This window comes from Ursus americanus, chromosome 4 (assembly GCF_024610735.1).
Source record: "Ursus americanus isolate L20-20 chromosome 4, mUrsAme1.1.p, whole genome shotgun sequence".
Taxonomy (NCBI): domain Eukaryota; kingdom Metazoa; phylum Chordata; class Mammalia; order Carnivora; family Ursidae; genus Ursus; species Ursus americanus.
Genome location: NC_142130.1, coordinates 75,487,865 through 75,505,724, shown reverse-complemented (window position 1 = coordinate 75,505,724; position 17,860 = coordinate 75,487,865). Strand labels below are relative to the sequence as shown.

Here is a 17,860-nt window from a genome sequence, read left to right as displayed (position 1 = left end):
GAAGGGGAGAATGAGAACAGGCAAGGATTGTGTTTATATAAAATTCCTCTTAGTTTTATGCAATCTCGCCAAGATCTAATGTAAAAATCTAACTTATCATATAATTGTCCTGTTTAATTCCTTATGTCTAACCAGCTTCACCAAACTCATGCCTCTGCCATTGACTTTATCATCCTTCACAAATAACTTAACAATAAAGCTATATTCCTGGTTCGCATGAGCTATTTTATTTTTAATGTTAATAGTCCTAACTCTTAGCAGCGGCCGCAAGACACATTCATCAAACGTATAATTGTAGATACAGTGCATTACTTTAGCAAAAGCTCCCTATTTACCTGGCCACTTTCATCTAGAAACTGACAATCTTAATAATAAAGGAGAAGCAAATAATATTCATATAAACGAGCTATGCACCTACTTAGTAAAAAACTATTACCCAAGGGATTTATCTGGGTGATAGCTAAAAAGGCAGAGTCATAAAAATGAAATGCAAAATTTTACTTAAGAACTTTGAGGCCCAGATCAGGCCAGGAAACTTCCGTTTCCTTAATGCGATGATGTCTTAATTGGATCTTATCTTTATCCTTTCAGTGAGGAAGGAACAGAAGACGAGCTTCTGGAACTATTTTAACGACAAGACAGTGAAAGCTGAGCAAGTCGATGTGGAAAACTTATTCTATGAAAAAAGTAAAGCCTGATATAACACTTTGGTGATGATAGCAGGGCAATTAGATTAAAAAGCACTGAGAAAATCTGAGGTTGACTCTCTTTCAATATCAAAAAGTCTTTTGACCTCCAGGCACTAAGATGATTAAAGTTAAAAAGTAGCACAGCGAGAAGATTAATCCTGCCTCAGCTACAGCTGTGGCTGGCACAACAATATAAAATCATGGGGCTGTGAATTGGTTAGGATTCTGGATGTCTAGGGGGTTTCTTTGAAAATGACCTAAACTAGCAGCGGATAGGAGAGAGCATGCTGCTATTTTTTCAAAGCTCCCTACTAACCAACTAAGATGCTATAAAAAGTGTGGTAACCCCTACTAGGAAAAACCAATCTCTCCCAGCCTAGTTCATTTTTCTTTCCTGAAATACAGGTCTATTTTTGAATACTGCCATGAATAGAGTTCTCTCCTTTGGAACAGTTAAGTGCTATGCAGTTCACATGTTCTGGTATAATACCTTTTATTCAGAAGTTTCGTAATCCACTTTACAGACAAAAGTAGATTAGGGAGATAGGCTTGGTGAGAGGGGCTTTCATATGACAAGGTAAGAAGCTGCCTGCCGAGCAGGAACAAAGAGTGAAGAGCTGGGAAGCAGAATTTGCATCAGCAAAGGGGAAGTAAATAGGGTCTCACTGTAGTCAGAGGAGCTAAGGATGAAAAGAAGCTGCAATGAGAACGGAAGGTCAGTGGGAGATATGAAGGGAAAGATCTTAGGAAAATGTTTTAAAGGACATTGTCTCTATAGCTGATTTCTGGTGAATCTCTGAAAAAAATCTTAGAAAGAAAGGCTTTTTTAAGGTGAAGAGACATAAATCATACGCATTGGAAGGGACCATAAAAATCATTAAGTCATGAAATTTTAGAAAGGAGAGTGATTTTAAGATCAGTAACTTCATGTTCCAGATGAGAAAACTGAAAGGGTTTTAGTAAATGCCCATAGTTGCCTAGTAAGCGCCAATATACCCATATGTAAAGGTGGGTCTACTGTCTACATGTCTAGTGCTTTTTCCACAACTTCGCATCGCCACCCTTGAATGACAAATGCATATATCTTCCAACTCAATGAGTGCAGTTTTGCAATTTTATTTATTTATTTTAAGATTTTATTTATTTAGTTATTTGACAGAGAGAGAGAGAGAGAGAGAGCACAAGCAGGGGGACCAGGAGCAGGTGAGGGAGAAGCTGGCTCCCTGCTGAGCAGGGAGCCCAATGCAGGGCTGGATCCCAGGACCCTCGGATCATGAGCTGAGCCTAAGGCAGATGCTTAACCAACTGAGCCACCCAGGGACCCCTCAGTTTTGCAATTTTAAAAAAATATTCCAGTGTGTGATGTCTGTAAGAGCTTTCTTTACTCTCAAGTTGAAAGTAGTAGAGGACTCCAACTCCTATTTGATAGGACTGTTAATTGATGCAAGAGATTACTATTAACTAAACAGATTTATAATCTGCTTATGTTCAGCTTTCATGTATCCTTCTATAAAATAGTATTCAGCTGATAATATTGTATATATATGAACTAAGTTATATTGTCTACTCAGACTCTCCAGAGCCCAGGAAGCTTTGCTACGACATCTGAATGAATGTTTTAGGTATAGTGTTAGCTGAGATAAAATTAATGTAGTCTTTAAGTCAGAAATTATATCGGATGTGTGGAATCACTATGTTGTAAACCTGAAACTAATACCACATTGTGTGTCAACTCTACTTCAATTAAAAAAAAAAAAAATTTGCATGGACTTTTGTATCAAGTCTGAATTACAGCTAAAGCTTAAAACGTCCTTCTCTAGAATCTGATTAGATGAGTTACAAACTAGTTATGAGGGAGTCAAAAACCAAAGGGAAAAAAAAAAACAAGAAAAAAAGTACATAGCATAAACTTTGTCCAATTACAAGAATATTAAAAGGCTCAATACGGCTCTTTTTTCTTATCATTCACCTACAAACCTTCTCCTTCCCATCAGTATTGCTGAAAAAAACTCAGAAAAGTTCTAATTTTTATTTATTTATTTTTTTTTATTTTTTTAAAGATTTTATTTATTTATTTGACAGAGACAGAGACAGCCAGCGAGAGAGGGAACACAAGCAGAGGGAGTGGGAGAGGAAGAAGCAGGCTCATAGCAGAGGAGCCTGATGTGGGGCTCGATCCCAGAACGCCGGGATCACGCCCTGAGCCCAAGGCAGACGCTTAACCGCTGTGCCACCCAGGCGCCCCAGGTTCTAATTTTTATTAATACCTTGCAGTTTGCAGAAAAGCAGGTCACACTGGTGAGTAGACAGCCTGAGAAAAAGAAAGAGAAAATATCTCAGGACTGGCAACTCCTAGTGGCCAGGGATTGTTAGCAGATCTCAGGGGAGATGAGAGGAAAACATAAGGGCTTGTAATTTCTCAAAGCTACTCACTTCCTTGCAGGGAATAGAGGCATCCCACACACATTCACACGCAGAATAAACCCCGTATGACTACATAGGGACCTTGGCGTAGAGTGTTCAAAAACATTTGAGGGAGAGAAGGGAATGTTGTATATACAGCTGCCCTCTTACCTCACCAACCTCCCCTAACCCCTCAGATTGCAAAACAAGAAAAAGCATAGAGTATGGATATCTCAAACTCTAGCTCATGCAAACGCAAGGGGAATTCACCCACTCTACGGGGAAACCATGGGAAAAAGCCTAAGCAGGACTGTCTAAGTGAAGCGTGAACCAGATAAAAAGAAATCGCATGACAGCCATGTAAATAAACCTCAGAAAGAGGAAATGGAGACAGGGAGAGAATAGTATGTAAAATATTGCCAAAAAAACCTGGAAGCAAATTCAACCAAAGGGAAGTTTCCTATTGCACAATTTATTATAGAATAAGTTAATAAGAAAATGAGGTCAAGACAGTAAGAACTCAATAATGCAATAATAAAACACAGAATTAGATTAAAAGAGAAAGATTATAATTAAGAAAACCAATAGCGATTTGAATCAACAGCATTACACCAACAATAAATTAGCAGCAGCAGAAAACAGAAAACACAGAGTTGGGCATGGCATATAATTAAAATGTATAAGGGAGTTACAGATACTGTAACAATTAGGACAAAAGTATAGCTACAAAGGAATGACAAGAAAATTCAATGCAAAGAAAATTGGACTCCAACCTCAGTAAGACATCTGGTAAATTGAAGCAAAAAAAAAAAAAAATTCAAAACCTTAATGAAGGAATGTGAATTTTTAGGTGAAAGGGAAACTGGAAAAGGTACACCACATGCCAAGAAAACTCCATTCAGAATAATCATTGACAACTTATTCTCTATTGAACGTCAAATATGAAAAAGTAATTCTCTAAGTATTCAGGCAGATATAAAACACGTAACATACAGAAGTAAGATACAGGGTTAGCTTTAGACATTTCCACTACTGTGTTCTGTGTCAGAAAAACAGTATTAGAAAAATACCTTCAGAATTTCACGACAAAAATAAACTTGTCATTTGCCCACCCATACAATCCCTAGAAAAGGATACTTACTTTTTCAAGTATAAAAAAGGAAGTTTTCTCACATATAAACAAACTCAGGAAATATAGAATCCATCGGCCAGTCCTTCTAAAAGTAATCCAAAAACATGCAAACAGCTGGTTGATGATGATACACGTGGAACAGTCACAAAAGAGGACTAGTTCAATCGTCAGGCCAGAGAATAGCCAATGAATAGCTCCCAGCTTCTGAGGGAAAGACAAGATGGCCCAAATTTTTATACAGAGACCAATTTTTCTTCAAGTGTCAAAACAATAGAAAAAATATCCAGTAAGCGAGTCTCTGGGATTACAGTACCTAAGGATCCTCACTGAAGAGATATTTAATAATATTTAAAGGCCTACTCCCCCCATTTTTTTAACCCAAAATGTTTACCAAACAGTCCTCAGACTTTGTACAAAGAAAGATCACTGTCCTCTTGCAATGCCTAAAATATGAAGAGGCTTACCAACTAGACATTAGAATAATATGTTAAAATTATATGGGAGGTCAAAGAAAAGAAATATACCAGTCTCAGAGATAAGCACATGTGAATTTCTTAACGCTCTGTCACCTTTGAACCATGAATCACGTAAGTGAGCTAAGTGTTAATTGACTTATTACACTGGGCATGTGGGCATATTTTCAGAGAGAAAAAACCATCTGTAGAAACTCCAAAAGTATTCTTGCTGAACAATTTCTTTATAGTATATATGAATATTTTCTTGTTTTATATTATTTTTTTAGTTTAACCTTATTCAAGGAATTTGTTTGATAACAACCCAGTCTCAGGAAATTATTTAACAATGAAAGCTGCCAGAGTTTCTCACATTGTGCTGGATAATGAAAGAAATTTTCTATAAATGCTCATGGCTTTAATATTTTGAGCCCTCTGCAATTACTACTGCTTCCTTGGACAGTCAGAGTATAAAACCACATATTTGTTGGGGCATCCGGGTGGTACAGTCAGTTAAGCACTTAACTCCTGGTTTAGGCTTAGGTCCTGATCTCAGGGTCCTGGAATCGAGCCCCAAGTGGAGCTTCACACTCAGCACAGAGTCTGGTTGAGATTTTCTTTCTCCCTCTCCCTCTTCCCCTCCCCCTCCAGCTCTCTCTCTCAAATAAATAAATCTTTTTAAAAAAATCACATATTTGTTGACCAAATACAGATTATGATATGCACCATGAAACTTAACCCTCTGGTTCTTTTGCTTCTATAACATTAACAAGAGCTTAATTTTCTTAGCTGTGTTATTTTTATCCTTTCATTCATTCCAGGCAAAGATATTTATAGCCCTCTCATAGGAGCCCCTAAAACTTCAGCATCGCCTCTACCTATTCCATCTCTCACTATCTTCAAGTCTCCTCCTCCTTCATTCTTCACCAAGCCAGAAAGTATCATTCCCATCACTGAAATGACCACGATTTTTATTTCCTTACTGAAAGCTTCATTAAGAGTATTAATGATGCCCACCTATCCAAAGCTATATATTTTCTTATTCTCCATCCCAAACATATTATACCTATAGTTCATCTAGATCACTTTAGCTTTTATGGTAAAATATTTTAAGTGTATGTAAAATAAATGTTTTACTCTCCCATAGATATTCAAAGAATTATATTAAGGTGGGGGGAGGCTTTTCTGTAACTTCTACATTTCTGAAGTAGGGAATTCTATGCATAAAATTTCAAAACTTTAATGAGCACTTAATAAAGAAGAAAATATCATAGGAACTTCAATCACATGCTTCCCTTTTCTATATATATAAAATGGCAATGCAGGATAGTATTAACCATATGTCCTAATCATCTAGCTCTGTCATTAATGGTTCATTAATTTATTTCAAAAACTTTAAGAGAACTAGCACAATACAAATACGGTTGGAACCCCCTGAGTTGGTATTCCATTTCAATACTATCCTCCTCCCTTCCTGTTTAGAAGTTATTATCCCTTAATTGGGATAACTAGGAGAATTTTCCTCACTGTCTCACACAATCCCCAGCAGGATTATGTTCCTGAGTCCATGGTGGTAAATGGCTTGATTATACATAAAAGCCTTTATTGGCTTTATTTTCTCCCCTTTTCACTTCCCAGCTCCGCTCATGGACTTTCCTTAGGTGGTCCCCCAAATAAATTTGAGAAATTCATATAAAATCTTTTCCTCAATTCTGTTCTGTTGTAGCCAAAATAAAACATACACAGAAGGAAAGAAGAAAGAAAGAAAGAAAGAAAGAAAGAAAGAAAGAAAGAAAGAAAGAAAGAAAGAAGGAAGGAAGGAAGGAAGGAAGGAAGGAAGGAAGGAAGGAAGGAAGAAAGAAAGAAAGAAAGAAAGAAAGAAAGAAAGAAAGAAAGAAAGAAAGAAAGAAAGAAAAAGAAAAGAAGAGAAAAGATCTTCTAGTACAATTTTTACTTTGTTTTTGATATCCTTTGTTTCAAAAAAAAGTCTGTTTTGTTGGGGCACCTGGGTGGCTCAGTCAGTTAAGTGTCTGACTTCCACTCAGGTCATGATCTCAGGGATTGAGCTCCCCACCCTGGGCTCCTCGTTCATCAGGGAGTCTGGCTTGTCCCTCGCCCCTCCCCTGCCCCCCGGGTCATTCTCTCTCTCTCTCTCTCTCTCAAATAAATAAATGAAATCTTAAAAAAAAAAATCTATGTTTTTTCTGGCTCAGTTTATCAGTATTCTCCTTCCTGGTTTGTTTGATTTTTTTTAAACTCCTTCATCTCCGTATTATCAGAAAGACATCTTTCTACATTTTCTTCAAATATTTTCTATACTTTTTTATGTATATTCAATTCACTTGGAATTTATTTTTCTTTATGGCATGAGGTAAGGATCTAACTTTATTATCCTGAGAGGGATAACCAGCCAACACAGCATCACTTAGTGGACCGCCATGTTTTCCTCACCTATAATTAGCAACACTATCTTTTTGATCCATGAAGTTTCCATGTGTGAATCAAGTTGTTTGTGGGCTCTTTATTCTATTCCACTGAGATATTTTTCTACTTCTGGACCCATAACACTCTCTTTATTATTATAACTCTATAATGAGCTTTATTATCTGGTAGGGAAAATTCCATTTTTTTTTAGTAATTTTCCTTTAATTTTAAGAGGTTTGATTTATTCTTTTTCCCATTGACCTGTTTGTCTATCCTTCAGAAATTACTGCCTTTTTTAAAGAAACCTATTCTCCCACTCATTTTAAGTATAATTACTGAAAGCATATAATTTGAGGAGAATGTATAATATGAATGTTGATTTCATTTCTGAACCTAAGTATATAATTTTTGGTTTTCAATCTTATATTTAATATATTTTTACTCTGTGCTTGGAGCAGAGCATGTGAACTCATTGTGCTCACTTCTCCTTCCCTTATATAATCAGGTCCAAAGAAATATGACAAAGTTCTACTTCATTTTCTGAAAAGCAATTGCAACTGCATCAGCTGTAAAGCAGAGAACAGCAATTTTACTTCCAACTTCCTGGCTCCCCAGAGTCAAGGGTCACTCTTCAAGCTCCAACTTTGGTGAAGGGTCTAGCCTGTGATCAGAATCATCTCCTAGAATATAAGTAAAATGAACCTGTCCCAAATCCATCAGTAGTACCTCTCACTATAATTAGAATTAATTCAGTTAAATAAAAAATATTAATGTATTCCATGACAGGCACTTAATTATTTATATCCTACTTTTGATCAGCAAGGATTTCAGAGTATAACATACAATTCTCTCCTTCCAAGAGTAAAGAAGAAGAGTGGGAGTGGTTGATGCCTATTGCAGCCAATTATAATATATGCCACGATTCCAGTGCATTAAAGCCCTTTGCTCTGGGACTTCTGTATCTCTGGCCAGTTTCACTTACCAGGACAAGAGGCAAACTGGTTTACTTCAGAATAGGTTTGGTTTTATTAATTTCTAATTCTAGATTCATTGCTTATTCAAAACGTGGACTTTCCAATGATAAACTCTTTTTTAATTATCAGAAAACAGTCTTGATTGTCCCATAAACTATAGGTCTCCGGTTGACCTGTTCTCTAACCTGTTTTCTTCTTACAATTAGCATGTTTAAAAAGATAAAGTTCAGGACAAAAGAGCAGTGTCTTCCGCACCCAGAATACTTCCTTAAAATAGAAACAGTTTTGTTGGTTTTTTTCCCTCTCCCAGCAGCTACTCCCATTCATTGGTAACCACACAAGGCCATAAAGAGTGGCCATGTGATGCCTTATTAAAGTAGACTTTCCATTAAGTTAAATCAATACTACCTACATTGCATGACTTCACATGGGGGATATAATGAAGACTACAAAATCTGTGATTATTTCAGTAGGAAACATGTATATGTGTATACACATATACATATACACACACACACAGGGAAAGGAAGAAGGATGGAGGGAAGGAAGGAGAGGGAAGGTGGGGGAGAGAGAGATACACCTACTAATATATATGTTGGGCTTAATAGATACTTGTAGATAAAAGTTATTTTTAGAATGTCTACACCTACATAGAACAGGAGAAATGCCTTAATAATGACATGAGTCAGAGGGTAGAAGGTTGATCTGTTAGAAACTCTCTACAAATATCAAGTACATGAGCCTAATGACTAATTTGTTTGCTATGAATTTCACATTTTTCTTAATAGTTCTTGAAATGATAAAGTGTCATTTTTATTTACAACATGCATTTAATTTCATTCACCTCAACAAATGGTTCAGGTGATTAACATTTATAACACCGGGCATATCTTTACTCATTAATATCTTCTTAAAGATTAACTACCCTTTTTAAGCTACTTAACATATAGAGACATAATGTTGCTAAAGGGACATATACGACTCTTAAGCTGACTACTAACACTAGGGTAGACTTATGTGGTTGCTTTACAAATCCTTGACAACTTGAGAGGTTTCGATCTCTAGTTGGTTGAGGGGACCATATTCTTTTACAGTTCTTAGATTAGCATACTTTCAAAGCCAAAAATGGTGTCAAAAAGAAGTATACCTTCCAGGCACCATTCTCTCAGCACCTATGAAGTCCTGTTTGCAGCTCTCTTTGTCTTACTGGTGGTTGTCTGTGCTGGATTATTTGCAGTGTCCTGGCTGGCAGTCAAGGAATCAGAAAGAGGTAAGTACCCCGGCTTTGGCTACTGAAGCAGCTCCCAGATGAACGTGCCCATTCTAATCTCAGTTCTCCCGCCAGCACGTTTTTCTCATTGCTGTACTTTCACAGCAAGGTATCTATGTCACATTCAGATGCTTTCTGTAGTTCACTTTACAGTATATTAGAAAATTAGCTTGTGTATAATCCAGAATTCGAGCATGAGACTAAGTTTTTAAAAGAAAAACGTTAAGTAAATTTTTAGTGTGAACATATAACCAAGTAGATTTCATAGCCCGAGGATTCCTTCTGATACAATTTAAATGGTAAACATATTAAAACATTGTTGACTGGTCATGTCAATAAATAGTCAAAGTTAAAGGAAATATATTGCTTATTTCTAGAGAATAATATTTTCTTTCTTATTAGTCCAACAATTTGAATTGCAACAGTATAAGAGAGCTTGGATGTAATTGTAGACTTAGAAGATCTCAACCTGCCAGAATAGCAACCTGTAATAAACAGAAATAGGGAAAAGTAACTATTATTTAGAGCTAAATTATCTATACCAGCAGCTTTTCAAAGATCTTCAAATGTATTCTCTTGTTACAGCAAACCTATGAGTTACTTGTTATAGTTATCGTCATATTTATTTATTTATTTATTTATTTATTTATTTATTTATTTAAAGATTTATTTAAAGATTTATTTATTTATTTCGGGGGGGGGCGGGATAAAGAGAGCACAAGCGGGAAGGGCAAAGGAAGAGGGTGAGAGAGAATCCGAAGCAGACTGCTCTCCAGTGAGCCAGGAGCCAGACTAGGGACTTAATCTCATGACCATGAGATCATGACCTGAGCCAGAACCAAGAGTTGGACGCTTGACCAATTGTGCCACTGAGGTGCCCCATAGTTACCTTCATTTTAGAAGTGAGAAATCAGAGACAAATTTAAATAACTTCTTAAATGTGTATCAGTACTTCATAGTTTTATAAAATAATTCCAATACAATCCCATTTAAATACTATAGCTATCTTCAAGGGATGTATTTTCAAGAGAAAGAAGATTTGGGGTATTTTATATAGAGGTTCCCTGAGACTTTTAGCAAAGTGGCTGCTTTGGTCTTACTTAAATGCTGTAAATAACCTGAAGGGTATATAGTCGTTTGAGAGTCCACTGGAATCTTTGATGCTCAGTGAAGGTACAGAAGCTATTTTATAAGTAAAATTTAAATAAATATTTATCAATGTTGATATGATTTGACAGTGAACAACTAAACATAAAAAGAGAGTGCAGTTAAATCTATAGTAGAACACCAGAAGACATAAGACATGCTAGCTTTCACACACCATTTTACTTTTTATTGAAAATAATTTTAGACTTACAAAAAGGTTGCGAAAATTGTAGAGTTCTTACATAAGCTTTGCCCAACTTCCCCTAATACCAGTATCTTGTATATCCATAATACAGTTGTCACAACCAAGAAACTAACGTTGGTCCAATATTATTAACTGAGCCACACATTTTATTCACATTTTACCAGTTTTCCCACGAATGCCCTTTACCTGTTTGGATCCAAAGCAGATTCCTACATAGGATTTAGTTATCCTGTTCCTTCAGTCTCCTCCCATGCAGTTCTTCAGTTTTTCTTTGTCTTTCACACTTAAACATGCAAATCGAAATGTAATTTTGACTATTTAAAAACAAATAAAATGGCATAAATGATAATATTTCATCAATTATGCAACGATAGCTGTTTAGACTAAATGCCTGTTTATTGCTTTAAATATTATTTCTAATGTTCCTTCTGGACTGGGAAGTTTGGCGTCAATATACGACAGATCCTGGGTTCTAAATTGCGTCAATCCTATGTCCAAATTCCAAATCTGTCACTTATTAACTTTATCACCTTGGAAAATTTTCATAGTGAATCTTAGCTCCAATTTGCCATCTGGGAAAAGGAGAAGTAACATCTCACACCATCATATGGGAATTATGTATCATTATTAATACATTTACAAACAGTTTCATCATTGTGTCTCAGTTGAAGAGTCTCATTTTAAATTTAAATATATATCAAAAAAGATATTCTGATAAAGGGATTATGCGAGACTTGATGGCACGTTTTATTACCCACATTTATATTCAATTTGTTACCTTTTCCCTTACATTTTCTTTCTATTTTCTATTGAGATAATACACTTTCTGCAACATTCTCAATAACTTCTCCAATAACAACAGTCACCATCTAATGGCAAAAGGTCGTACATGCCAACTTTATCATTATCAGAATAAAAGAAGTAGTTTCAAATCTATGTTTCAAAGTAACACACACTGACACGTTCAGAGCCATCCACATGTAGAAAACCAACAGGGTCCCTGGATGCTAGGTGTTCAAGAAGCATCTGAAAGCAACTACAGAACTTTTAAAACTTTTAATGGCCCATTTCTCACCATGAATCCCTGAGTCAGTTCCCAAAATCAGTGACAGTTTATCCCTTATCTTCCAACAGGAATCTCAGTAGTTTAAAAAAAAAAAATACTTGGAAGTTTAGATTGTGGGTTAGATTTCAAAGAAAAGAAAAAAAATTAGTAGGATAAAGAAGATTATTTTTAATCCTGTAAAACAACCTCATAGCCACACACACACACACACACACACACACACACACACAAGAACTTAATTATGGAACATGAAGTCTGCAAAGAAAAAGCAAGACCTACCACACCAACACATGACGCAAGAACATTATTTCTGAGTATCAGTGGGAATGTGCATATTTTCTCTTACTCATAACACATTTCTAGTGTTTTATTTCTTATTAATTCATTTAGATGCAGTGCTTGGAGAAAGTTACAAAAGCAGAGGGACCTTGAAAATAACATCTGGAGCGACATATAATCCTAATTTGCAAGACAAACTCTCAGTGGATTTCAAAATTCTTGCTTTTGACCTTCAGCGAATGGTAGGAGACTGTCTTTTTTCAGCTGATTTAAAATTTCAAAACATAGTTTCACTAACTACTTGCCAGAAGATGCGTAGATCCCATTTTCTTACTTTTTGAAAATTAGTAAACAAATGTAATACGCCCAGGATGCTTTAATGTCTGAGTCCTGTGACCACAGAGAAGGAAATTATCTGTAATCCAATTTAAAGCAGAAGAGAAAGATCGGTTTGTTTAAAGTGTTGAACAAAAGTTTGTCTTAAATATAATATGCTTTTTAAAAACTTTATTTTTTTTAGATGGATGAGATCTTTCAATCAAGTAATCTGAAAAATGAATATAAAAACTCAAGAATTTTACAATTTGAGTGAGTATAGCTCAAAAATTTTTTATGGATAAGAACACAGAATCACAAAATAGGGGATTTTTTTGCTAATATTTACTAATATTTGCTATTATAGTGTCCCACAGTTAGGAGAAAGGGGAACATTTAAAATTTTCAACATTTTTCTGAGGATTTTGTGAGAAAAGTGGCACTGCGTAAACTTTCACGTTATGTGAAACCTTCACGTTTCTCTCTGCTGAGTAAAATCTTGCAGAGACACGAGGAGGGGGCTGAGGTTGAATGTATGCAGACGCAGACAGAGCGTTTGGCTTGCTCTGAACATGTGGAAGACGTTCACTCATTCCATCCCATTCATACTGTAAGTCACAGGGGAGAGCACATGTGTTCACTGCTGCCCCCAGAAAGCATAAGATGGCGATGCTAAGTCATTACCTACAAAATGTAAATATTCATTAATTTTACTTTTATCGATTTGTCATTTAACGCACATACATCATTTATCGTATACTAACTAATGTTACTGGAGGTTACATGGCAAGCTGTATAAACAGTTTGTGTAATAGGAATGCAGGAATGGAAAAGATTTGAAATGATGTAGTCTAGCCTTCGCTTGCCTGCTTCAGGCTGGAAAGCCCACAGCCTCAGTAGGAAATTCATTGTCATCCCCCAAAAGAAAGAGCTTCATACAGCTTAAAAGGGATTCCCTCATACAAGGATATCTGATAAAAATTAGGAATCCATTTTCAACATTGCTGTGAACATCATCGTTACTGATGTGTTTTATTTGTTTCTAACTTCAGTTGCTAGAAAAGTATTTCTTATTTTCAATGTCCATTTCTTGGGCTCTCACCCACTGATCTTTGTTGTAGTTCTTAGTTTTTTACAGAATAAATGTATCTCTATCTGTATATGCTACATCAATTCTTCTGTCTGTACCAGAAATGGCATCCCTTTTCTCCTCTCCTTAGGTAGTCTTGTCTCATGCCTCTCAGACTGTCTTGCGTCTTTCGCAAAACATTTCACCACCGGCCTTTCCAACCCAAGGGACTCCTGAATACATAACACTCCTGTGTTTCCAGAGGGCTAGTTTAGAGTTTTTTCATTGAAATTGTATTCTAACAGAAAGTTAACACCCTAGTAAGAGTATACTTATTTTTATATCTGTAGGACGAGTTGAAGAAAACATGTAGCACCTAACATAGTACTCAATATATCAACAATAAGTGTCAAGGAAAAGATTTATTTGTTCTCTAGGACTTATATAAAGAGCACATACACTGAGACAGACATTAACTAGGCTCTGGAAATACAGATATCAAAGATACATTGTTTGCTCTGAGGGAGCTCATAGTCTAACAAGAGAGAAAAATTGACAATTATATTGTAGTAGGATTGTTACTTTATATGTAGGTACAAGATGCTGAATGAGCAGGTCGGGGACATACCTCTCTGGGGCTAGAGTGTCAGGTGAGCATCCCTGTGGGAGGTGACCCAGACTGGTTTTTAATGGCTTGTAAGGATGGATTGTAAAGATAGGTGCAATGTCTAGTAAGGGAAAAGCATATTAATGATATTTTCTAGCTGTCAATGAGTGTCCACCAAGATGTAGAGACATCAGGAGGGTGTGGAATGTAAGTCTAGGAGTCTGACATTTACCCTTATTCAAATGGAAGCCATAAGGGATTCTACGTCATTGGAGAAGGGCAATGAGTCTAACTACACAAGAAGGCTAATCTCTTACCTCAGATCATGACTAACCGAGTCAGACAGCCTGGCGACAAAGATACTGGGTACCAGGCTTGACAAGAGTACCAACACTAGTACAAGAATCCTTAGTTCTTAGTGGCCAAATTGGGGAAGGAATGTCAAGTCAAAGGCAGAGATCATGTTTAGAAAAACAGTGATGAAGTCAAATGAGAATTATTTCATGAACAGAAGAAAACTCAGGGCCTTGCCATTTCTTGTTGGCACAAAACTAATCTTATCAGAAGTCACAATGAAAACAACAACAACAAAAAGATGAAAAACCTCCCTCTCTCTCCTTCTCTCTTTCTTTCTTTCTTTCCTTTTTTTCTTCTTTCTCATCTATTTATCTACGATCCTCATCATTCTTTATCTCATTGCATATTCATGACGTCTTGGTCCCTGTGGCCAGACAACCCTACACCCATCTACTGTCTGCATTCCTTTCTACAGTACAGAGGCTTCTACTCTTGTTTTCTGGGGCTTATTATCCCTGAAAAATCTCTTTCATTAGCTCAGTACCAGGCCTGGAAGAAGACATGTGGACTCTTAGGAAAGATTTTTGTTTGTATACTTGCTTGATTTTGTTTATTTTGTTGTTGTTTTTTTGTCTTTCTCAAAAGGCTATTTTTAACATATTTATTCAATATTCTGTGAGGATGAAAACATGCCAACAAGACTTTTTTTGCCACTTGAAGCGATTTGTCTATTTTGGAGTGTGTGGATCCAGCCTCCCTTTTCCAGTTTTGTAGAGGATTGAGTGTGGAGCTCTGCACTAAAGCATTAATTCCGATTTCTCAAAGGACTTAGCATTTCTTAAGAAGAGGTATCCAGGGTCCTTGCCTCTCCTTATATCAGCTTCTGCCTAATGAAATCTGTACAAAGCACGGAGTCTATTACAGAGTTTATTCGGATAGTTTTGCTAATGGAACTCTTCATATCCACATGTTTACAACAACTAGATTGGGAAAAATTGCTGAATATAGACATTTATATACAGTCTTGGTGGGTTATCAAAACCCCAGCATTTTCTTTGATATTTAATAAGTACTCTTTTATTTCTCTAGATGGTAAAAATCACTGTATTGGAAACTGTAAATTATTCTAGCTGAGGAATTATTTCTTTCTCCTCCTTTACAGCTACCTAGAAGATCAATGTAGTAGCTAACACTTGATATATATTTTATAATGACTTACCAATAATACACTTTATCAGTGTAGAGACACTCACACCCAGTTGTAGCTGAACTACTTTTAAATCAGAAGTGTGTTTGTGAAAGATGTAATGCAAAGGGATTTCATGAAAATGTCTGTAAGATAAATTATAGGTCTCAGCTCTCCAGGAGACTGAGTAGAGAAGGGTAGGAAAAGAAATTCAGAAGCAGGAAAGAAAGCAACAAGCAAACATTTAGGTTTACTTTAAATAATTATTTATAAAATGATATACTCAGAATAAAGTGGCAGACTCCTAATTAGCTTTACAAATTATTTTAAACTCCAATTGATAAAATCAGGCAACAGAAATAACTGAGTTCTCAACTAGCTACCACACCAACTGTGAAAAATACATCTAAAAATCCTTTAAAATACCTATTTTCCTTTTGGTTACTGATTTCGATTCAACTTAACCTATATTCATGGATATACGGTCAAATTAGAGCAGTCAGAAAACTAAACCGAGTCATCAAGGTATCCTTTCTTCCTTTTAAAAACATTACTTGGTATCAGCCCCCAGATTGTTAAATTGTGTGTGTGTGTGTGTGTGTGTGCGCGCGCGCGTACACGTGTGTGTGTGTGTGTGTGTGTGCGTGTGTAAGCGTGGCCACTCTGCAAGTTTGCTCTCCTCTGTGAACACTGTGTTATGCTGCTTTGTGGAAAGTGCTTTGACTCAGAGGCATTTAGCAGTTGATTCTTTTAATAAAGTGCTGTTTACCCTTTGTGGGAATATGCAGCTTATTTTGCCCTTTGAACACAGATGAGTCACAAAGTTAGGAAAGGAAAGACTTTTGTTTACTCAGCAACCCTAGAGGTTATCAATATCATTAAGAAAATAAGAGATAAGTAACATTCTGATTTATTGCACACAGGCTTTCTGTGCAATGATAGAATTTATCTGCTTAAAAAAAAAACAGGTATTCCACTGAAATAAGTACTTTGAAATGAAAATAGCCATTGTGAGGTGGTGGTTGTTGTTTTCCTAAAGGAAGAATTCTCATTTACCTTAATAAATAAAATCAGTCTCAAAGCAGGGACCAAGCTCAAGATCAAACTAATCAAAGAACAGCTTGGGCTTCGTCAGTAGGCGGAAGACAGATGTTTGTTATGGTTTTCCTGATTTCTACATATACGTCTCTTATCTCAACATTTACAGTGGGTGAGAAAGGAAATTAAAAAAAAAACCTGTATGTCATATATGTTAACTACCTGGAATTAAAAACAGGAAGAAGTTATTTGTAAAAATAAATAAACAAATAAAACTATATGTGGATATAGAATAGGAAACTCTTATCCTTTCAAAGTATAAATAATTGAATGCAATGTATAATTCGCAACTAAGAAGATACATCTTTCACACAAAATGTTTTATGCCTGAGAATGAACTAGTCCAGTTACTTTCAATTCAGGGAAGGAAAATTCCAGAGTTGTACTTTCTCTACCAAAAATACCTTACCTCTTCACTCCCTAACTCAAATAAAATAAAGGCAAGTGTTCAGTCAATTTAAACATGTGGAAATTACATAAAGAAATAACTGAGGGACACCTGGGTGGCTCAGTTAGTTAGGCGGCCAACTCTATTTCGGCTCAGGTCATGATTTCAGGGTCTGGGATGGAGCCTCTGTAGGGCTCTCTGCACACAGTAGGGAATCTCTGGAGGATTTCTCTACCTCTCCCTCTGCTCCTACCCCTGCTTGTGCTCTCGCTCTCTCTCTCTCCCTCTCTAAAATAAATAAATCTTTTAAAAAAAGAAAGAATGAACTGAGATTTTATCAGAACTAAAACAATCTACTGTGCAACCAAGGATAAAATTAAAATGTAGTTATGAGGACAGAAAAATGTATTTAATCTTGTGGATTTAACTATTTGGGGGCAAGGGGCAGTTAAGGAGACATAATTAGAAGAAGAAGGAGGAGGAGAAGAGGGGAGAGATGGGGTGAAAAGGAAGTAGGAGAGGGGGAAGAGTGTCAGAAGAAAGGAGAGAGGCAGAGGGAGAGAGAGAGGAAAAGAAAAGAGAAGATTCTAGCTTTCAAAATTATGGAGGGAAAAAATATCTGTCCTTTCCTCCCCCAAAACCCGACTAGTTATTTTCCCTATCTATTTTGGATATAAAAATCTGGTACCACTGCAAGATAAAAACCTGGACCTGCATCTAAGTAAATGTGTTGTATTGTCTTTCTTCTTGACAAATAGTTCCCATGGTGTTGACAGCGACAGTGTTGGGGGTATGGAAATGGTAACTATGTAAAAATGCATCTGGGAAATGGAGGCTCTGGATTTCATTCCTATCTCTGA

At 36.3% G+C, this 17,860-nt stretch overlaps 1 protein-coding gene across 1 annotated transcript in view; it reads left to right on the top strand.

Moving 5' to 3' along the window:
- Nucleotides 1-9,199: 9,199 nt before the first annotated feature.
- TMPRSS15 (transmembrane serine protease 15) overlaps nucleotides 9,200-17,860 on the top strand; it is a 111,803-nt gene continuing 103,142 nt past the window's right edge. Inside the window, exons 1-3 of the mRNA XM_045785712.2 lie at nucleotides 9,200-9,344; nucleotides 12,152-12,282; nucleotides 12,561-12,628. Coding sequence (XP_045641668.2) covers nucleotides 9,200-9,344; nucleotides 12,152-12,282; nucleotides 12,561-12,628 — 344 coding nt within the window. The remainder of the gene's footprint in view (nucleotides 9,345-12,151; nucleotides 12,283-12,560; nucleotides 12,629-17,860) is intronic.